General features: G+C 34.8%; 1 protein-coding gene across 1 annotated transcript in view; it reads right to left on the minus strand.

Moving 5' to 3' along the window:
• Positions 1 to 2,070: 2,070 nt before the first annotated feature.
• The window catches only part of CUNH14orf39 (chromosome unknown C14orf39 homolog), a 39,052-nt gene continuing 17,057 nt past the window's right edge, over positions 2,071 to 24,065 (minus strand). Inside the window, exons 10-19 of the mRNA XM_036355380.1 lie at positions 22,857 to 22,990; positions 22,061 to 22,137; positions 16,760 to 16,845; positions 16,611 to 16,669; positions 12,569 to 12,630; positions 10,820 to 10,995; positions 8,169 to 8,307; positions 3,502 to 3,559; positions 2,729 to 2,751; positions 2,071 to 2,109 (exon numbers count right to left, since the gene is read on the minus strand). Of these exons, the coding sequence (XP_036211273.1) occupies positions 2,071 to 2,109; positions 2,729 to 2,751; positions 3,502 to 3,559; positions 8,169 to 8,307; positions 10,820 to 10,995; positions 12,569 to 12,630; positions 16,611 to 16,669; positions 16,760 to 16,845; positions 22,061 to 22,137; positions 22,857 to 22,990 (853 nt within the window). The remainder of the gene's footprint in view (positions 2,110 to 2,728; positions 2,752 to 3,501; positions 3,560 to 8,168; positions 8,308 to 10,819; positions 10,996 to 12,568; positions 12,631 to 16,610; positions 16,670 to 16,759; positions 16,846 to 22,060; positions 22,138 to 22,856; positions 22,991 to 24,065) is intronic.

A 24,065-nucleotide genomic window follows, 5' to 3' on the forward strand; every position in this document is an offset into this window, starting at 1 on the left:
CTGAAGAGAGAAGACCAGACATTCTAAGCTGGTATGAAAATGGCTTAAGAGAGCAGGGGAAGAAGACTGGCTTTGGGTTTTTATATCAGTAGGGGTGGAGCTGGAGCAAGAGTTTCTATAGATTGTTTTAATGTGGTGCCAAAGGAGGGAACATCTGGGCTTTCTTATCAGCTTGACTTAATATAGGGCAAAAGGGGAAGAAAACAGGGTGAGGCTTAAAATCCAAAATATGGAGTCAAATTCTTTATTACTTAATAACTCGATACAACTAATTAAAAAAACACAAAATACAATGATATTGAGCAATGTGTTTATATAATTTCATAAAATTTTAAATATCTTCACTTAAGCTATAGAACTGATTAACAAGCAAATGCTGTACATAAAACAGATTTTTGTTGAAGACAGGAAACAAAATTTTAAATGTTCTTTAAAAATATTTAAGCAAAAAAAATACATTAACAGTGTCACCATTAAGACAACAATCCGATGTTCAGAAAATTATGTTTCACATTTCCTTTTCTTCCACTAAAGAAACTGAAAAAAAACTGATAAAATTATAATTTTATCCTTTGTTGTATTATAAGAACATACATATTATTAAGGTATTACTCTTTATATTGCGAGAGTAAAGCATAAGTGAAACACAGTAATTTTAAAAGCATTTTTTAGTAGCTAAAAACTAAGTATATCTCAACATTAATTCTGCATAGTTACTGCTAAAAGGTCTTCTGATGGCATGAAGGAGTTCTTGTCCTTATCAAAGCACCTAAAATACTACCAAAATGAAACTTAGATTCTGTGGAGAAGCAGGCTTAATATTTATAATAAAGATTAAAGGAAAAAAATATCAAATTCTATTAAGATTAATAGAAGTTCTGCCTGAATATGGCTTGCAAAATCAAAACCAAAATAATGATAGTGATAGCTAATACCACAATAAAAACAAAATTAAATGGCATGGGCTTAATTTCCTTCAATATTTAAATAATATAATAAAATAATATAATTATGATAACCCATTATTGCTTTAATCAACAAAAAAGTCTTCATATTTTAATAATGTAAATTTATGCCCTAGAGCAGTGATGACGAACTTTTTGAGCTTGGCGTGTCAGCATTTTCAAAAACCCTAACTTAACTCTGGTGCCGTGTCACATATAGAAATTTTTTTATATTTGCAACCATAGTAAAACAAAGACTTATATTTTTGATATTTATTTTATATATTTAAATGCCATTTAACAAAATCAACCAAAAAAATGAGTTCGCCTGTCACCTCTGACACGCGTGTCATAGGTTTGCCATCACTGCCCTAGAGGTTTACAGAGCAGTAAAATAATTCAAGAACTTAGTAATTAGTTCAAAAAAAAGTAAACTGAGTTGTATTTTGTGAGGAAGATGAAAAACCTTTTACAGAAGAAGGGGGTGTTGAGTTTTGATCCTGTTCAAATGAAAATGGAAAACTAAAATCATCTTTTCCAGCTCCAAATGTATGAGTTGAAGAGTCTGATGGAAAAGAAAATGTAAAGGCATCTTCTGGTTTCCCAAATAAGTTTCCTGAAGAAAATATATACATAATATCATGCTATTCATGTTACATAATTTGCATAACCTACTAAATTACAGTATACAGCTTACAATAGGATAACATTGAATCATTTATCTATCATGCAGATATTTAACTGTATTTCTCGTATGTGCAAAGTACTATCCTTTGTAGTATGGAAGGTTATTGAGATTCAAACTTAAATTCTACTTTAAAGTAATGTGTACTCAAGTACATAAAGAAATAGTATAAAAGTGGAAGGAAGGGTAAAGAACTCAAATGGAGAATATAGCACAGAGGCACAGAAATAGGTATGCATAGAAAATATACAGGTGACAGAAAACAATTCAGCTTTCAGGAGCACTGAGAAATAAGTTATTAAAAGGGAATTAATGAAGATAAGCTTGGAAAAACTGCTGTATGTCCAGCTACAGAACTGGGCTTCATTTGGTAAGTAAATGAAAGCCACTAAACATCTTCAAGAAGAGATATGACAGGACTTCTACTTCTTTATATAAGAGTTATTCAGGAGAGGATATGTAGAAAGGCTGGGAGAGTGTCTAGAAGTGGAAATAACAGAAAAGAGATGATAAAAGCTTGGCCTTACCTAAAATCACAGCAAGAAGAATGGAGAAAGAAATATTGGATCTAAGAGACATCGCATAAGTCAAACGTATTCAAATATTATTTATGAGTAACTACAATTACTGCTAATGACATTGGTCTAGGACAGTGATGGCGAACCTATGACACGTGTGTCAGAGGTGACACGCGAACTCATTTTTTTGATTGATTTTTGTTAAGTGGCATTTAAATATATAAAATAAATATCAAAAATATAAATCTTTGTTTTACTATGGTTGCAAATATCAAAAAAATTTCTATATGTGACACGGCACCAGAGTTAAGTTAGGGTTTTTCAAAATGCTGTCATGCCGAGCTCAAAATGTTCGCCATCACTGGTCTAGGAAATAACAGAACAATGAAAAGGGCTCTATAGTTTTAAAATAAAATTTTAAAAATCAACTTTACATAAAAAATAACAATTCCCAGAATTGTTATTAAGGAAAAATATTCTTTTTCATTCATTTTATTATTTAATACTATAGATATATTTTCAACATCTTAATTATAATTGTTGTTAAGTAATTTAAAATGTACAGTAATCCAAAGACTTACCTGAAACAAGTCTTTTAAAGCACCTATATTTTTCCATAGAGAACCAATTCAATGAGTGCATTAAGCAAAACAATTTAGTTTGTGCCACGTAGAAATTTCATATATTTTTAAACATCTCAGTTATTTCACCCTAAATAAATCTGAACCAGCCAGCAGTAGGGTGAGTGGGTGGGTAGGTGGATGGATGGGTTGATTACAGATACCTGAGTACTTCCTGCCTTTTTCACTTTATTGTTCCACTGACATTCAGTAGATTTAAAAGAAGATTGATAAAATATAGCTACAGGTCCAGAAAGAACTAAAATATTGAAGAGAGAGAGAGAGAGAGAGAGAGAGAGAGAGAGAGAGAGAGAGAGAGAGAGAGAGAGAGAGAGAGAATGATCGGTTGCCTCCCACACACACCCTGACTAGGCATGCCCTGACCAGGAAATCAAACCAGCAACCTTTTGGTGCATAGGACAATGTTCGACCACACTGGCCCGGCTATAATGTCAACAGGTATTTTAGATATGAAGAGATATCAATAATATTGTCAGAAATAAGGTCAGATGGCTTCACTGGTGAATTTTACCAAACATTTAGAGATGTATTAACACCAACCCTTCTCAAACTCTTCCCAAAAAAATCAAAGAGGAGGGAACACTCCCAAACTCATTGTATAAAGCTAGCATTAACTTGATACCAAAACCAGAAAAGGACACTACCAGAAAAGTAAAGTACAGACTAGTATCCCTCATGAATATACCAGTAGATGCAAACTACATATCACTTACCAACTTCTTGTTGTGACGAGAGAGGATTTAAATTTCCTGCAGAATAGTGTTCATTAAACTGAAAAATAATTTCCATTAAGTATTATTCATAAAATCAGTAAAACAGTATACATAGCATTTATATTTGAATCTAAAGCCTGGTTCTTCTAGTAAGCATAATCAGAGTAGACAAAACAGCAACATTCTATATAGTACACTATTGTACTTAAAAAGAGATTTATCTTCATAACCTATCATTTGATTATATTAAAATAAGGCTTATTGATTTGATTCTGGACACTAATAAAATATTAGCAGGCAACATATATTTTACTAAGGAAGTTCCTACTTTGAAATATTAATAAAACCTAAAATTCTAATTAACTTTTGCTTTATTCTGAAGCCTTTTTTACAAATCAGGTTCTTGGTATTGTTTTTTGTTTTTAAATATATTTTATTGATTTTCTACAGAGAGGAAGGGAGAGGATTAGAGAGTTAGAAACATCAATGAGTGAGAAACATCAATCAGCTGCCTCCTGCACACCCCCTACTGGGGATGTGCCCGCAACCAAGGTACATGCCCTTGACCGGAATCGAACCCGGGACCCTTCAGTCTGCAGGCTGATGCTCTATCCACTGAGCCAAACCGGTTAGGGCTCTTGGTATTGTTTTCCTGCCTATATGCTAAGTGAAATAAGCCAGTCAGAGAAAGACAAGTATCACACGATCTCTCTTATGTGGAATATAATGAACAAAATAAACTGAGGAACAAAATAGATCCAGAGACATGGACACATGGAACAGACTGACCAATCTCAGAGAGAAGTGGGGCAGGGAGGAGGGCAGGAAGAGATTAACTAAAGAATTTATATGCATAATGCATTATTGAACACAGACAATAGTGCAGTAGGCCTGGGAAGGAGGTCCAAAGGAGATGGAGGGGTTCAAAGAGAGAAAAAAAGGGGACATCTCTAAGACTTTCAATAATAAAGATATATATTTTTAAAGTTATAGGAAGTATGATAGCTTCATGTCACTTCAGATCAAGTTTTGCTGCCAAAGCCTGTTTTCTCTGTAAAACAAGCTTTTAAAAAATGGAATCATGGCCTTGGCCGGCTCAGTGGTTAGAGTATCAGCCAGTGCACCAAAGGGTCTAGGGTTCGATTCCAGTCAAGGGCATGGACCTGGGTTGCAGGTTCCATCCCTGGCCCCAGTTGGAGCATATGCGGAAGGCAATCAGTCAATGTGTCTCACGTCGATGTTTCTCTCTCTCACTCTCCCTCCATCCCCCCTCCTTTCCACTCTCTCTGAAAATCAATGGAAAAAATACCCTCAGTGAGGATTTAAAAGAAAAAAAAGGAATCCTTACAACAGGTTTCTGTTCTTTTAAAACTTAATATTGCATTATGAGCATTTTTTATGTTATTATTCTTCCAAAACCTGATTTTTAATGGCATTTTAATATTTCTCCATAGTGACATACAATGCAGTTTCTTTTTTCTTTTTCTAAATATATATTTTATTAATTTCAGAGAGGAAGGGAGAGGGAGAGAGAGATAGAAACATCAATGATGAGAGAAAATCATTGACAGGCTGCCTCCCGCACAACCCACACCGGGGATGGAGCCCACAACCTTGGCACATGGCCTGACCAGGAATTGAGCTGTGTCCTCCTGGTTCATAGGTTGATGCTCAACCACTGGGCAGGAGTTTATAAATTTTGTTAATATTCTTCAAAGGCCCAACTTGGCTTTGTTAATTTTCTCTGCTTGTTTTCTATTTCATTCATTTATCTTTCTTATTTTTACTTTGTTCTTTTTTCTAGCTTTTCAAGATGGAACCTTAGGTCACTAATTTTAGACCTCTCTTCTTTTCTATTAATTTAATTATCTAAATTATCAATTACTTAAAGTGATCATTTTGCTCTGGTTTTGGAAGCATTCCACAGTTTTTGATATGCTAAATGTTTACAATCATTCACTTCAAAATTTTTCTATTTTTTTTTCATGATTTCTTCTTTGACCCATACCCTACATATTTAGGATTTTCCCAACACCTTCCTATTGATTTCTAATTTAATTCTATTGTGGTCTGAGAAATTTATTAAGACATTTTATGGCCCAGATTATGATCTGTCTTGGTGAATGCACCATCAGTTGCTGGGTGTGGTGTTCTATAAATGTAAGTTAGGTCAAGGGGATCAATAGTGTTGTTCAGATTTTATAACATACATTTATTGACTGTTGTTTAATTATATAAATTGCTGACAGATTTTAATTGTTTAAAAATCTCCAACTTAGTTTGTGTTTTTGCCTATTTCTCCCTTAATTCTGTCAATTTTTGTTTTGTATTTTGATGCTGTTAGTAGGCATGTACACATTTGTCATTGTTATATCTTCCTTAGTAATTGACCCTCTTATCCTTATGAAATGTTCCTTTTTATCTCTGTCAATATTCTTTGCCTTGAAGATTACCTAAAATGCTATTAGTAGAGCCATTGTGACCTTACGCTTACAGTTTTCATGATATACCTTTTCCATCCATTTACTTTCAATCTGTCTTTGTCTTTATATTTAAAGTGTTATCTTATAGATAACTTATAGTTGGGTCATGTTTTTATCCATTCTTACAATCTCTACCTTTTAATGGAGTGTTTAGTCCATTTATGGTGAATGGAATTATTTTAAAATTTCATATTTTCATCAAACATTTTACTATTTTTTTTTCACTTTCTTCCTATGTATCTTGTTTTGCTGTTCCTTCTCTGCCTTCCTTTGGGTTAAATGTCATCTTAGAGTTCCACTTCAGTTTATTACAAATCTTATTTTTTTAACATTTTTATTACTCTTAGTCAGAAAACTGAGTAATTATTATGCCAATCTTATTCCTCAACCCTACTACTACAAAATCAAAACAAAAGATTAAAGGTAAATCAGCTTGCCAGGACTCCAATTAGAATTGGATATTTATAAATTATTTGGGGAAGAAATATATACTTACAATATTTTCTACCTATACAGGTATGTCATATATCTTTTGATATATTCAATTATATTTTTTCTTTATCCAAATGGACATATTTCCTGCTAAAGTTACATACATGTGTTTTGCATTTATGTTACTATTGTAAATGAGAATTAATTAACTATAGTCTATTTTTTAATTCCTCTAGGGATTACTGTTTTTGAAATAATCATTTAGATAAATTGAGATCAAAGGTGAAGACATAAAATACTACAAATTGTACACTAATACTATGTCACCCATCAATAAATTTATAATATCAACATTTTAATATTATGTATTAGATGTAGGAATAAAATATTCTAATCCACATAAAATTGGCTAACTGTGACTAAATTAGTTGAGCAATAACAATATAATATTTATATTATATTACACTGCTACTTATGGCATTAAATGGTTTGAACTTTTCTAAGTGTTTTATATACATAAATCCACTTAACAGTAAAAAATAACCCTATGGTAAAAGTTATTATTTTCATTTTACAGATGAAAAATAGAGTCTTACATATTCAAAATCCTACATCCAGTATACACCCAAGTGGTCTGGTGTCAGAGTCTAGTGTTAATCACTATGCTATACTATCTCTACTAATCAAATAAAGTACATAGTCTTAATTTTCAGTTTCAATTGCTAAATACAGAAGTAAGTATTTTATCATGATTTCTATCACTTAACAGGAGAAATCACTATTAGATGGAAATTCTTTAGGTCTTTTAAAATTATCCTATCTAATAAAAGGGTAATATGCAAATTAACCATCACTCTGTCACAAAGATGGTGGCACCCATAGTCACAAGATGGAGGTGCCCAGTCCTTTCAGCCCCGCTGGAATCCCCCAGTCCCAGGGGTGGGGGTGGCCACTGAGAGCAGGCAGCATGAGAGGCCTGGCAGAATGTTTGCTTCATCGCCGTGGCGACGAGGCAAGTGTTTTGCACCCGGCCACAGATGGGCCTCTGGGCCACGGAGAGCCTCTGGGCAGCGCGCGTGGAGTGGCCAGGCCCCGCAGAGAGCTACTGGCGCACGGATTCGTGCACAGGGCTACTAGTTTGATTATAATGTTGTTATACACACTCATGTAGATAGAAAAACCAACTAATAACCTGGAGTTTTTACACTGAGAATATAGGAAATTTGTTTAGAAGTTAAACACATAAATTATAAAACCAAATTAATTTTTAAACTGCCTTTAACTGCAATTCAAAGCATTCCTGCCCTGAGATTCTTTCTTTATAAATATATGTCAATTTGGGGCACCTGAAGTTGAAAATAAAAAATAATGGGTGAACTTTGCTATTTATCAATATTCAGAATCTTTTTTTTTTTTTAAATATATTTTATTGATTTTTTACAGAGAGGAAGGGAGAGAGCTAGAGAGTTAGAAACATCGATGAGAGAGAAACATCGATCAGCCGCCTCCTGCACATCTCCCATCGGGATGTGCCCACAACCAAGGTACATGCCCTTGACCGGAATCGAACCTGGGACCCTTCAGTCCGCAGGCCGACGCTCTATCCACTGAGCCAAACCGGCTACAGCCAGAATCTTTTTAAAAATTGCCTTTGTCCCAAGATAGTTTGGTACTAAAGAAATAAAATTCCTTGAGGTTCTAGTGTACATTTTTTTTTTTTTTTAGAAATGAAACTTTAGCTTCTCATGTTACCTTATCTGATGAGGTTTCTGAATCAAATATAGAAGAATCAAATAAATTCAATCCAGGTGATCTAGAAGTATAACTCATAAGAAAAGAAAACCCAGGGGATTCTTTTTGTGTTTGATCTTCAGGCATTGTATTTCTGTTTCTGTTATAAAGAAATAAGAAATCACCAAAATGTTAAAAACATATTATTTAATATTGCAGAGTGGTAAGTACCATAACAAATGTCACAGAGCAGTGATTTTCAACCTTTTTCATCTCATGGCACATGTAAACTAATTACTAAAATTCTGCGGCACACCAAAAAATATATTTTTTGCTGCTATTACAAATAAAAGTAGGTATAATTTTGATTCATTCACATCTGACAGCTATTGTTGTGTTGTCATTTTTTTTATTTGACCATCTAAGGCAGCGGTTCTCAACCTGTGGGTTGCAACCCCTTTGGGCAACTTTGGGTTGCTTAAGATCATCGGGAAACACATATATAATTACATATTGTTTTTGTGATTAATCACTATGCTTTAATTATGCTCAATTTGTAACAATGAAATTGGGGGTCACCACAACATGAGGAACTGTATTAAAGGGTCACGGCATTAGGAAGGTTGAGAACCACTGATCTAAGGGAAAAGAGGTCAGTGCCCAACTAAACAGTCAGGTATTGCATGTTTTAAAAATTATTGCCACATACCAGTTGAAAAATCACTGGCATATAGGTAAGAATTGACACGGTAGGGAAAGGGAGGAAGTAGCTACTGAAGTGACAACCTAAGGAGAAAAAGATGGTTTAAGGTGAAAAATAATGTTAAATAGAGTAAAACAATCAATTATGGAATGATAATAATTCCCACTGAGAATATACTGTCAGGCTCTATTCTAGGTATTTCCAACACCACTAAAGTGCTTTATTCCCCCAAATAACCCTATGAAATAGGTACTATTATTATCACTTCCATTTTATAGAACAGGATTTTGATGCATAGAAAGGTTAAATAATTTGCTCCAAATAATGTAGTGCCAGAGTTGGGATTTGATGCAACAATCCAGATTCAAAGTCAAGACTCTTAACCTTGATTCTGTAGGTCCTGAAAGCCAGTCACAAAATTATAATCTTTATGAGAAGTCAGATTGTTGCATAAGGGATTTGGAAACAATAATTAGACAAGACAGCATATAAAACAGTTTTTATATACAAAAATATTTGTATATAAATACAAAAAGATTTGGAGAAAATAATTAGATAAGACAGTATATAAAACATGGTTAAAAGCAGGGATTCTGAAAGCAAAACTGCCTGGGTTTGAATCTCAACTCTAACACTAATGAGTTGTACCACCTGTAATTCTGTTTCCTCATTAATAATAATGTACTTACATTTCATAAAGTTGTGAATATTAAATGAGTAATATTTATAAATTCTTAGACATTGCTATTAAGTGTTTGTTAAATACATAGAAATCTGAAGATAACTTCTATAACTACCTCTATGACTATTAATGAATCACTTAACTTTATAGATCGGTTTTCTCATCCATAAAAAGAGGTTTTAGCATATGATTGCCACATCCTTTTACAGTTCTTGGATTTGATGATGAGTCCGCTTTGAACATGCTGTGTTTGAGTCAACAGTATTACATTAATATATATAATACTCTTACTAGCAATTTAAAATATAGCTGTAGAACCCTGGCCAGTGTTGCTCAGTTGGTTGGAGCATCGTTCCATAGACTGAAAGGTTGTGGGTTTGATTCCTGGTCAGGGCAGGAGGCAGCCAATTGATGTCTCTCTTTCAACTCTATTTCTCTCTCTCTCTCTCTCTCTCTCTCTCTCTCTCTCTCTCTCTCTCTCTCTCTCTCTCTCTCTCTCTCTCTCTCTCTCTCTCTCTCTCTCTCTCTCTCTCTCTCTCTCTCTCTCTCTCTCTCTCTCCTTCCCCTCTTTCTAAAAAAAAAAAAAAATCAGTAAACATATCCTCAGGTGAGAATTAACAAAAAATTTAAAGATAGCAGTAGAACACAGGTGAGAGATTCCTGATGAAGTGAAATCTGTTTGACATAGGGTTTAGAGGAATCTCAGGGATCAGCATTAAGGAAGGGAGTGAACTATAAAAGGTAAAAACGCAGCACTATTTTCTTAGCTGCAAATTAAAAATCTATGGTTTTCAAAGTTAAATTATCATTTTAGAGATATTTATGCCTATGATGTTAGTTACAGAAAAGCAATTCTTGCTTTAGACATTGCAACATAAGGAAAAATGACTGCTGTAACATTATTCAATGATGTCTACAATCTACCACATGGGGTAATAGCATTTTAAACTTTCCATAGATTTTTTTTTATCCTTTGGAAAATGTTAAATATGTAGACTATTGCACTAGATAAGTACTCAGGATCTATGCCATCTCCAGCTAAATGTTGCAGAAAAAATGGGGTAGAAGATACATGAAACAAGAATGGCAGGATGTTAATAACTGATAATTGTTTAAATAGGGTTATAGGTACATAGGGTCATTATATTAGTGTGTATCTCCTTTGTATAGATAACATATTCCATAATAAAAACTTATTAAAGGTATAGGCATTTTACTATCCCTATCAATTATTTATGTAACTCAAAACATAAGTTCTTTAATTATAATTATTAATTAAAATCTTACATTTCAAGTGGGGGCGTTTTAGAGAACAGTAATTTCTCCAAAGATTCAGGTGTTTTCACAGCTTCAGGGGTTCTTAAAAATAAAGGAATTTCAGAAGTCTGTGCAAAATTCTCAGCCCTTTCTTCTACTTCATTATTATTATCTATTGGCTTCCCCAAATGTTCTTCATGTATAACCTGCAAATTTAAAGTAACAGAAAACTATAAAAATGAATGTTATTGCATTAATAAACTCACATATATAAAAATGTGTGAAGTGGAAAATACCATATTAATGTATGGTATTATCATTACACTAGAGGCCCGGTACACTAAATTCATGCACTTGGGGGAGGTGGTGGGAGTCCCTCAGCCCGGCCTGAACCCTCTCACAGTCTGGGAGCCCTGAGGGGATGTCCGACTGATGTCTTAGGCCTGCTCCCCCCAGAAAGTGGGCCTAAGCTAGCAGCCGGACATCCTTAGTGCTGCTGTGGAGGCGAGAGAGGCTCCCACCACCGCTGCTGCGCTCACCAGTCGTGAGCCCGGCTCAGGGCTTCTGGCTGAGTGGCGCTCCCCCTGTGGGAGTGTACTGACCACCAGGGGGCAGCTCCTGTGTTGAGCACCTGCTCCCTGGTGGTCAGTGCATGTCATAGCAACTGGTCTTTCTGCCATTCAGTTGATTTGCATATTAGCCTTTTATTATATAGGATAGGCAAAATAAGTAAAATAAGAATAGTTAATGAAAGTAATTGTCCAAACACACAAAATATATCTGTCCAAAAATGGGGGAGGGGGGGAATGATGAGCAATTTTTCTTTTAAAATTTCCACATCATGCTCTGGGTTGAGTTGAATATGGAATCTCCTTGAAAGGGAGAAGTAATTTACTTCTAAGCAATCTTGCTCTCATTGCATATGTTCTTTGCATTTTTTTTTGCTTTTATAAATTCATTATACTATTTTCTCAGCAAAAATTGAGAACTTGAATAACTAATTTTCCTTTACATTATTTTATATGCTAGCAATGTGGTTTCTAAAATATGTTTGTTATACCTAATTCCATTACAGAAACAGTTTGGGTCACTCCACAAAAAACTCTAAATGTGCTTTTTATCTGTATTTCTTTACAGCAAAAAATGTTATGTTGCTTCTCTTGTTTTTCTTAAGTTCTTTATTTTATTTTTAAATTATGTATTGGTTAGGGTGTACAGCTTATGGTTAGAAAATAATATACTTTACATAGCGTTCCCCACAATATTTTGAGTACCCCAACTGGCACCATACATAATTACTATAATACTATTGACTATATTTCCTATACATTTCTTACTTCCCCCTGAATATTTTATAATTACCAATTTGTTTCTCTAGTATGTCTACATATATCAACATTAACGATTTCTATTATTAAAAAATATTCTGAATATATTTTTATGGTAACCACTGGTCTTAAATTGTTTTGGTAAATTATTCCATCTTACCAAACAAAATTGTTTTCTTCCATTATAATTTAGTTGTGGTGTCAATATATAGTCAATTATTAATGACAACTCTTTTTGTGTATTTTCATATAAACTTTTTGTAGCTTCATTTTTTAATCTAAAACTCTAAGGAATAGATTCTATAACATCATAGCCACTTGATTACTAAGCTAATAACATCTATACCTCACATAAATAATCTTTACTATAATAAATCTGAAATAAAATTATGAACTAATATTTAAATTGGAATGTTTTGCTGAGAAATTAGAAACCAAACATTTGACTTACTTGTGAAGTACATTTTGATTCTTTCAATTGTCTTACTGTCCCTGTATCTCCACACTCAGCATCTGTTATATGAGAATAAACTATTTTTTCTTTTTGCAATTTAATTATAAATAAAACATGTTACACCATATGAAATTGCCAATATTTAACTGTTTTTGACCTACAAAACTACAACTTCATACAATTCAAAACAATACACAGACAGTAGAATAAAAACTATATGATCCCAGTCAGCGTGGCTCAGTGGTTGAGCGTCGACCTATGAACCAGGAGGTCACGGTTCAATTACTGATCAGGGCACATACCCAGACAGTGGGCTCGATCCCCAGTGGGGATGGTGCAGGAGGCAGCCAATCAATGATTCTCTCTCATCATTGATGTTTCTATCTCTATTTCCCCCCTCTCCCTTCCTCTCTGAAATAAAAAAATATATATTTTTAAAAAACCATATGAACAGTTTAATGAACAAAATTACAAAGAGAACACCTATATAACTACCACCCATGTAAGAAAAAGAATATTATGAGTACTCTAAAAGGTCTTATATTCCTCATATCCTCCTCCTCAGATGTAAGCACTATTCTGACTTCTGTAATAATCATTTCCTTGATTTGCTTTATATATCACCTAAGCAATATAGTTTACTTTTCCTGTTTTCAAATGATAACATGATGAAATAATAATATACATGCTCTTTATCTTGCTTTTTTTTTGTTTAGCATATGCTTGTGAGATTCATCTGTATTGTTATACATAGACAAAGTTGCTTATTTTAATGACATAAAGTATCCCATTGCCCAAACACACAATATATCTATCTATTCTACTGAAAATGGGCATTTGAAGTGTTTCTGCTTTGAGGCTATTACAAACAATAATATCACATTCTTTTACATATATACTTGCATTTACACGCTTGTATTTCTGTAGGTATAGAGTGGAATTACATGGTATAGAGTATGTGTATCTTCCATTTTACAAGATGTTAAACTATTTTCAAAGTTTAGCTTCCAAGCTATTTATCCATTTTTGTTGTGGCAACTGACCATCCTGAGCTACTCTAGGAAATCATTCAATTTCACCAGACAAAATTATTAGCTCCAATTATAACTTAGGTGTGGTTTCAATACATGGTCATTTATAAATGGCAGTTCCTACAATAATTATGAGAATTCCTATTGCCCTATATTCTCATCAATACTTACCTAGTATTGTCAGACTCCTTAATTTTACTAGTCTGGTGGATGTGTAGTAGTATTTCATTGTGTTTTTATTGTTAAGTTTCCTGATTTGCTGAGCAACTTTTCAGATGGTTAGCTGCCACAAAAGTTTTGCTATGTAAAGAACCTATTTGTGTACTTTGCACATATTTCCAATAGGATTGCCTTTTTCTTCTTGATTTGTAGAAGTTCTTTATACATATTTGGAAACTAGTCTTCTGACAGTTCTAAATCATCTTGCCTTCCAATCTTTTTATAGTGTCTTTTGATGACCTAGTGACCTAGCTTCTATTTTTTTAAGTGTCTTTTGATGAACAGAAATTCTGAATCTTAATATAGCCAAATTTATCAATCTTTCTTTTATGATTGGGCTTTTTAATTCTTATTTAATAGAACTTTCTTACCTTGAATAAATATTTTTCTACTTTATCACCCGAAAGCTTTATATTTTGCCTCTTGCATTTAAGCCACAAATATTATTTTTACCATATATTAACTTCTTCAAAAATACACTTGGAAATTATTGAACAGAGTCTTTTTTCTTCTAAGATAACTATATGCCTTCTTGAGTATGAAACCTCGCCATATCTGTTCATTGCAACTAGAACTACACCACATATATGCATTTCCCCACATAAGTGTACTAGTGATGTGTTGTTTCTAGAGATTAGCCATTCTTTCCTTGTCTAACACTCAGTCAGCTTGGCATGTATGGAGGATTATAAACAGGTGGAACAGATCACTGTGCAGATAAGATATATTTCTTTTTTCCAGAAGAAAGCAGGAAGAATATCCATTTACATGGGTATTTAAATAAGCATATTGTATTGGTTGAATCCTATACTGTGTGAGAAATAGTATATTACATGACCTTTTTGAATATGCTTATATTTACAGAATTTTGATACTACCAGAATGAGCCATTTTTAAAACCTCAAAATAAAAGTCAGCAATCCATATGCTAGAGACAAGAAGAGGTGAAGACTTTTATATAGTTTATAAGTAGAATAATTATTATTCATTACTAGGTTACCACAATATGCATACACGTGAACATGATATATTAAAAATATATCTACATGGATGTATACAGATACAGAGAGAGACAAAGAATGAGTATTTTTTTTTAAATATATATTTTATTGATATTTTACAGAGAGGAAGGGAGAGAGATAGTTAGAAACATCGATGAGAGAGAAACATCGATCAGCCGCCTCCTGCACATCTCCTACTGGGGATGTGCCCGCAACCCAGGTACATGCCCTCGACCGGAATCGAACCTTGCCGGGGTCCAACCCCAGCAGGTCCAAGGGTCCCCAAAGGTGTGGACGGAGTCGGCGAAGAAGGAATGACACGAAGACAGCGTTCAGTTGATCAGCAGCCTATCCAGGATCTCTAGCCAGGATCTCCAGCCAAGTTCTGGTCTGGATCTCCAGCGAAGTTCTGGTTTGGATCTCCAGCCAGGTTCTGTGTCCATGTTGTCTTGCTAGGTTCTCCAGGTTCTCCAGCCAGGTTCTGTAGCCATGTTCCCTCGCTAGGTTCTTCAGCCAGGTTCTGTCCAGGTTCTCCAGCCAGGTTCAGTCACCAGGTTCTAGTCAGGTTCTCTTGCCAATTTCTGTAGTCAGGTTCAGTCCAGGATCTTTTGCCATGTTCTCTTCAGCGAAGTTCTTCTGTCTGTAGGTTCTGTGTAGGTTCTGTCTTCTAAGTTCTGTGTGTAGGTTCTGTCTTCTAAGTTCTGTCTTCTAAGTTCTGTGTTCTAAGTTCTCTGTTCTTACATCTGTATTTATACCAGTTGATTCCAATCCTATCAATCTCTATTCCAAAGGTTAGGGCGTTTCTTATCTCCATTCCAGGGAGTAAAGATTATGTAGTTTAAGCATGAGTGTTCATAGTTAAAGTGATTAATTACCCGCCTGGCACTTAGTTAAGAGGTTTTATTCCCTCCCTAACTTCAGGGGAAAATCCCTACCTGGGGAAACAACCTTTCTCAGAGACCTTGGTTAAAACACATAGTGCCAAGAAGGTGAGCAAACATATTAAGAACAGTATGCCATATATGCCAGGTCCCTTAAAACAGCAAGGATGGACCGGCTCCCGGCAGAACCTGGGACCTTTCAGTCCGCAAGCCGACGCTCTATCCACTGAGCCAAACCGGTTTCGGCAAGTTAGTATTTTTAAGGATGTGTCGAAGTTTCAACAGCTACTTGTTTCTAGGATAATAAACTCATAGATATATATCCTATGACCTTTCTATAATTTTATTCAAAGTTAATCCAAAATAGTAAAAGATTTATGTAAAAGAACATAGTAGCATTATTTTAATAGCAAAATAACTGGAAACAAAATATTCAAAGTGAGAGGAGGCTACTAGTAAATAAATTGTAGCAAATCTATACAATCATTACAAATAAATTCAACTGAATGGCACAGAAAAACACCCTCAACAATGGTATACCAAGTGGGAAGAAAAACAATACAAAATTATATACATAGCATGTTTCAAATTTGTGGGAAAAATATCAAAGAACACAACATACATATGCATAGGAAAAAAAATCAAGAATATATACCAGTGTGTAAAGAGCCTGTTATGTCTGGGTGGTGGTATTTTTGTATCTTTCATGTTTTTCTCTGTTTCCCAAATTTACTACAATTAAAAGTATTTGTTTTATATTTAGGGGAAATGTACTTAAAAAACCAGGCATGCATGGTCAATTAACCAGAGATGCAAACAATCTAAATTACTTATTTGAATAGCATAAAAACCTGATATAATTTGTTAGTCCCAATTCTTAGGAAAAATATAAACAGAAAATAAGTACCTGTATCTCCTTTTTCAAACCATTGATTGAAGTTTGACTGTTTCTGTGGGGTTAGCAATCTAAAATATAGTAAATATAGTTTTTATATTATTTCCTAAGTTGATAAATTATTTTAGAAATTAAAGCATTTTCTTATTTTTAAAAGTTACCTGAACTGCATAAAATTCTGTGAACTTTTAATAGCTGTAACATGTGAACATTTTGAGTGGTTATTCATAGCAGAGTCATTAAGTATCTGAAAAAAAGAAATTAAGCATTAGAATTTGATATACAAAACAATAAAAAATGTTTGGCTTGTCATGGCTGCTCAGAGCTTTCCAAGAACATTGTCACCCTGGTCATCACCATTATTATTTACTAGAGGCCTGGTGCACAAAATTCATGCATGGGTAGGGTCCCCTAGGCCTGGCCAGAGATCAGGGCGATCGGGGCCTTCCAGCTGCCGGCTGGGGCCTTCTCGCCAGCCTGGCTGGCGATCAGGGCCGATGGGGGCCATCTCGCCCAGTCCTGATCGAGGCCGGCAGGGCGGAAGGAGGGACTTGGGGAGGTTGGCTGGCTGTGGGAGTGCATTGACCACCAGGGGGCAGCTCCTGCATTGAATGTCTTCCCCCTGGTGGTCAGTGCATGTCATAATGACCGGTCGTTCCACTGTTTGGTCAATTTGCATATTAGCCTTTTATTATATAGGATGACAGTTAATATTTCATTTTTAACTTTAGATATTAATATCTAAACCACTGCTTTACTACTGTTTGTATTGTCTGTTTCAAGTCTTTAATTTTTCCTGCGTCACTAATTTTAAACAGTCCCTGATTTTTCTTATTTAACCCAAAATGAAGATATTTTTATTTTAATAGAAAAGTTTATCCCATTTCTTTCTGTGTAACAGCCACTAGTCTTAATTTTATCAACTTGTTGTACTTTCAGATTATAGAAAACCTGGACCTTTAAGGAACACCTGTCTCTTAAAGAACAAGTGTTCTTTCAATGCCTGTTTTAAACAATATACATTTTTGCATATGTCTCCTAGTACAAGTATTTGTACAAGTATTTTAAGTATTTGTTTACAGTAGATGCCAAGAAGTAACACTGCTGAGTATGTGCACTTTTATTTTATTTTTTTTAAATATATATATTTTATTGATTTTTTACAGAGAGGAAGGGAGAGAGATAGTTAGAAACATCGATGAGAGAGAAACATCGATCAGCTGCCTCCTGCACATCTCCCACTGGGGATGTGCCCGCAACTCAGGTACATGCCCTTGACCGGAATCGAACCTGGGACCTTTCAGTCCGCAGGCCGACGCTCTATCCACTGAGCCAAACCGGTTTCGGCTGCACTTTTATTTTTAATCAGTTCACTGAACCAGTCCTCCAATGTAATTGTATCAAATTATATTCCCACTAACATTGACCTCACTAAATGTTAGCAATTGTTTTGATGTCTGAAAACTGATAGGTAAAACCAGGCATCTCATTGGTTTAATTTGCATTTTCCTGTACTTCTGAGGTCAGCATCTTGTTATGTTTAGTGACCTTTGTCTTTCCTTTCCTGTAAACTACCTTATCTTTGACCATTTCGTATTCTTTTTTATTAATTTGTAAGAATTATGTATTTATTTGCATATTATACATTCTGGATATCAATCTCCTGCCCATTCCATCACTGTCTTTTTGTTGTTGTTAATCCTCACTTGAGGACATTTTTTCCATTGATTTTTAGAGAGTGGAAGGGACGGGGAGAGACAGAGAGAAACATCGATGTGAGAGAGAGACATCACTCTTACACACGCCCCGACCAAGGTCGGGTATTGAGCCTGCAACCAAGGCATGTGCCCTTGATAGAATCAAACCCATGACCCTTCAGTCCCAAGGCCAATGTTCTAACCACTGAGAAAAACCGGCTAGGCCCATCACTGTTTTTTATTTTGCTAATATTATTTGTCATACAAAAGTTTATTTTGATGTAGTCCACTAATAAATTTGTCTTTTTTTGTTCCACACTTATAATTACTACATTTTGATAATATTTTAAAGTGTTTTTGGATGTTCTGGAATTAGTAGTGGTGATGGTTACACCACCTGTGAATATACTAAAAACCACTGAATCACACTCTTTAAAATGGTGAGATATGTGAATTATCTCAATACCAAAAGTAAAAAAGAAACATTTTGATATCTGGTAGTATGAGTGTCCCTACATTCTTTTTTAAAAAAACTATTTTAAATATATATGTTTTTGGGTTTTGTTTTGTTTTTTTACCTCTGTAGTCATTTATTAACCTGTTAATGTGGGGAATCACATCGATAGGTTTTTCTACATAACATTCCTTGGGAAAAGTGAAGATAGCTTCTTTTTAGAATTGGTTTAGATATCCTTTTTGTTGTATTAATTGGTCAATTTTGGTGAATACTGCAAATTAAAATTTAACTGAATTCTATGTATGTTAGAAACAAAGTTTGATAATTGTGTTATTCAGGTCCTCTACATCCTTATTTTTGATCTTACTTGATTTTTTTCCTGTGGCAAAAACTGTCAGTTTTCTATCCTATTCAAAATCTACTTTCCTTTTGTGTTCTGATTTCAAAAACCAAAACCAAAACCAAACCACATATATTTCCCAACCTGTCCCCAGATAGAGGTAGCCATAGGACTAAGTTCTGGCCATTGAAACATTACTGTAAGTCGTTTAGAGAGCTTCCAGGAAAGATCTTTAAACAATGGGGCTGAGCTCTGGCCAGGTAGCTCAGTTGTTTGGAGAATCATCCTGATACTCCAAGGCTGTGGATTCGATCCCTGGTCAGGGTACATGCAGGAATCACCAGTGAATGCATCAATAAGTGGAACAACAAATCGATGTTTCTCTTTCTCCTCTCTCCCTTCCTCCTCTCTCTCTCTCTCTCTCTCTCTCTCTCTCTCTCTCTCTCTCAAATCACACTCTAAAATCAATTGAACACACACAATTTTTTTTTAATGGGGCTGAATCAGCTAGCCTTGATCTCCTTCTTTCCGGCCTAGAAGGCAGATATAATGGCAAAGTTGCAATGGTTAGCTTCTAATCATGATGTGACCTTGAGGCAAAAGCTTAGCATTTAAGGATAGCAGGAAAAGAAAGCAGAGATGTAGCTTGAAAAATAATGAAATTGTGGAGATGGTGCTATTAGCCCTAATAAAGTGAACCTGAGTCACTTTAGAATTTCAAGAGAAAAATAAATGTTTATCTTCTTTAATGTTATTATTTCATGGTTTGATTTTATATATTGTTTCACATGTAGCCAAATTCAGAGTCAGCACTATTTTTGATAGAGTGATCATGTTTTAACTGTGGATTCAATTGCTTCCTTGAAATTCTATCGATTTTTCCTTTATATGTTTTGAAACTATCATTTTGTGCATCATGGTTATGACTTCTTGGTGAATTATTCTTTTTAAAAACATGAAATATATTTATCCTTACTAATGTTTTTAAATCTTGAACTCTATTTTATATAGCATTGTTACATTTGGTTTGGCTTTGTTTGCATTTGCCTGATGTATATTTTTCATCCTTTTATTTTCAGCCTTTATTTGTCAAGTTGTTTCAGCTGTTCTGTTTTAGTAGTATTTAGTTGTATTTTGTTTATATATTCCTTAGAAGCACCAATGTCAGATTTTTATTATTACTGATTTGTTCAAAACTATTTTTGGCACCTTATTTGTTTTATATTTAAAATGCTTTCTAGTGCCTGCCTGGCATAGCTCAGTGGTTGAGCTTCGACCCACAAACCAGGAGGTCATGGTTCGAATCCCAGTCAGGGCATATGCCGAGGTTGCAGGCTCAATCCCCAGTGTGGGGCATGCAGGAAGCAGCCAATCAATGATTCTCTCTCATCATTGATGTTTCTATCTCTCTCTCCCTCTCCCTTCCTCTCTGAAATCAGTTTTTAAAATATGTTTTAAAAATAAAATGCTTTCTAGCTGTTTTATCACCCCCCCCCCCCGATTCCTGACTTCTGTTGGACTAATTTTCTCCATTTCATCCTTTTTTCTACTGTTTTAAAACTTACACATTCCATTTATCTACTTTTGGCTAACCTTAAGTGTTAACATATGCATAAATTTATTTTTTTTCCAGCAAACATAGAATTAATCAGTATTTATATATTCTCCTTACCTCCATCCCTGAATAAAAAAAGAACTTGAGTAAACTCGTTTCCCTCATTTATTTTTCACCTTCATCTCATATTGGATATAATCTAGAATTTTAGTACCATATTTAAAAATTTTTTAAATTAATACATATTTAGAATTAATGTTTCACTAATTACTTTGGTCACCACTATCCTTATATCTGTGTTATTAATTATGAGTTAATGGAAAGCAATTATATTTTTCATTGAGAATTTCCTTCTGGACTATTTTCAGGAAGAATGAAGGAAAAGAGATTACCACACCAGAAGCTAGCTTTCTGGGTGGTGTGCTCCTTGTTTTTCATGCAAATCAAGAATCACCCAGAGTACCACCTCTCTCTAACCCAAGCTCCTATATTCACTGCTTCTACCTGGAGACAGTAAACCCATTGCTGACACCTGGCCAAAGGCAAAAGGATTATGAGATGAACAGATGTTAATGAAACTAATACCTACTGAAGTAACCCAATCAATTACTCTCAGCTCTATAACTTCGATAAGAGTATTCTATGCAAATCCTGGGCTACAAGTTCCCTCTTCAATCCAATCCTGTTTTCATCCTTCAGCAATATCTCAGTTTTTGGTCTACTGGGTAAAGGGCTTGGTATTTTTAAATATTTTTTCTATTATTTTTAGGAGCACATGAGAAGGCTACAGTATATGCTCAGGCTGCCTTGTTGAAACTCCTTTTTTTTTAGACCCTGAGGTTGTACTAATGACTGATATAATCCTATATAATAAAAGCCTAATATGCTAAGTGTCCAGTCATCCGGTCAACCAATCAAAGTGTAATATGCTAATGATATGCTAAGGCTGCTCAACCGCTCGCTATGGTATGCACTGACCACCAGGGGGCAGACAGTTGACTGGTTGACCAGTCGCTATGACGTGCACCGACCGCCAGGGAACAGACGCTCCGATTGGTAGGTTAGCTTGCTGCTGGGGTCTGGCCGATTGGGACTGAGCGAGACAGGCCAGACATGCCCTGGAACCCTCCCACGGTCCCTCCCCAGCTGGTCAATCTCCCCCGTCCTTCCCCAGCCCCGATCATGCACTGGTGGGGTCCCTCAGCCTGGCCTGTGCCCTTTCACAATCCAGGCTGAGGGCCGCACATCCCCTCTCCCGCCCCGAGTGCACAAATTTCATGCCCCAGGCCTCTAGTATATTTATAACACACATACGTACACACACACACACACACACACACACACACACACACAGAATGTCCTAAATAATGCAAGCAAGTATTTAATTTATACTATTAAAAAAGAAATACCTACCTGCATATTGTTTTCTTTTTGTTTGGAGTCAACACTGGCAAGCTTTGACTGCTTCATAGAACTGTCTTCTTTTTTATCTAGGTTATTAAATTGAATAACTTCAAATAATTTCCAGAGATTAAACTCAAATATCATACCCAATATTTAACCTAACCTTGTAATTTAAAAAAAGTCACATGAATACTTAATTTAAATTAAAATATAGAATTATGAAATTATTATACAAATCTTAATACCTCACTGTATAATAGCTATTACAATAACTATGACTGTAAAATGAAATCCAGCTGGCAAAACTACATCTTTATAATGGGGAACCAAAGACAGAGTGGTAATATTAATGACCAGGGGACAAAAATAGCCAATATACTTATCTAACACAATTGTAGTTAATCTAATATACAGATCTATTGAATGAATCACGATTCAAATATCTCAGTGACTAAGTCACAAATATCATTAACACAAGTCAGCTATCCACTTATTAATAAGACTTCTCAAATAAAGAATATATAATTATCCATCCTCCTCTGATAGCTGTGCAACCAGATCAGAACACTTTTTTTTTTAAAAATGTAGTATGAATGATTCCTCTTTCAAAGATAAAAAAGCTAAGTATAAAAGGCATGTCTTGTTTGCTCTCAGAAAAAATCAAAGTGGTACTTTCCTGAGTTGATAGGTTTCTAGCAGTTTGTTTTTGGTTATATCAAATGATAACTAAAATTGCTTCTTCCTATTTCTTCTTCTAGGTGTTTGAAAAGGAAACTAAGTTTTTGGAAATAAACAGATACTGTACCTATAACTCTTGGTTCTGAAGATAGAATATCTATTGGTCTGACTAATTTCTGAGATTCATTTGGAAGAAATAATTGACTTTTCTGAGAGGTTTTATTCAATATAAGTACATGTTGTTCATCTTTTTCAAAAATTCTAAAGAGAAGAGTAAATCACATTAAATATTAGTGAAGTAAAAAATTAATATATATTGACAGAAGACTTGACTTTGGGTGGTAAAGACATAATATATAGATGATGTATTATAGAATTATACACCTGAAACCTATATAATTTATTAACCAATGTCACCCCAATAAATTCAATAAAAATTAGCATATATTAAAGCCAGAAGAGATATTTAGATATGAGATAGTTAAAACTCCTTATTTCACAAATAAAACTGAGTTCCAGAGAATTTAACAGATCTACCCAATATTAAGTTACTTACTAGTGTCACAGCTAAAAGAGACCTTTCCTGATTAAGTCCAGTGCTCTTCTCAGTATACCACATTCTCATTTTTAAAACAGTAATTTTATGACTCTAAACATGTCAAAAATATTTTAAACTAAAATATCCTATATAATAAAAGCTTAATATGCTAAGTGTCCAGTCGTCCGTTCAACCAATCAAAGCATAATATGCTAATGATGTGCTAAGGCCACTCAACTGCTCGCTATGACGTGCACTGACCACCAGGGGCAAACAGTCAACCAGTGACCAGTCGCTATGACGTGCACTGACCACCAGGGGGCAGACACTCCGACCGGTAGGTTAGCTTGCTGTTGGGGTCTGGCTAATCAGGACTGAGCGAGATGGGCCAGACACACCCTGAGCCCTCCTGCAGTTCCTCCCAGCTGGCCAACCTCCCGCATCCCTTCCTGGCCTGATCATGCACTGGTGGGGTCCCTCCACCTGGCCTGCGCCCTCTCCCAATATGGGACCCCTCAGGGGATGTCGGAGAGCTGGTTTTGGCCTGATCCCTCAGGCTAGGCCGAGAGACCACACTGGTGCATGAATTCATGCACCAGGCCTCTAGTAATATTTATAAGTAGCATGCTTTAGATTTTGAAATACTTCAAACTTTAAAAATATTTATTTAGAAATAATCAACTAGCATGAATACAGAAACCATTAAAGCAACATTATGATCATAAGTCTTTTAAGTTTTTTCCTGGAAAAGCAATTTCACTGAATTTTTTCTAAGTCAAAAAAATTTTTTTTAAATAC

Source organism: Myotis myotis, unplaced genomic scaffold, assembly GCF_014108235.1.
Source record: "Myotis myotis isolate mMyoMyo1 unplaced genomic scaffold, mMyoMyo1.p scaffold_m19_p_1, whole genome shotgun sequence".
Classification (NCBI taxonomy): Eukaryota; Metazoa; Chordata; class Mammalia; order Chiroptera; family Vespertilionidae; genus Myotis; species Myotis myotis.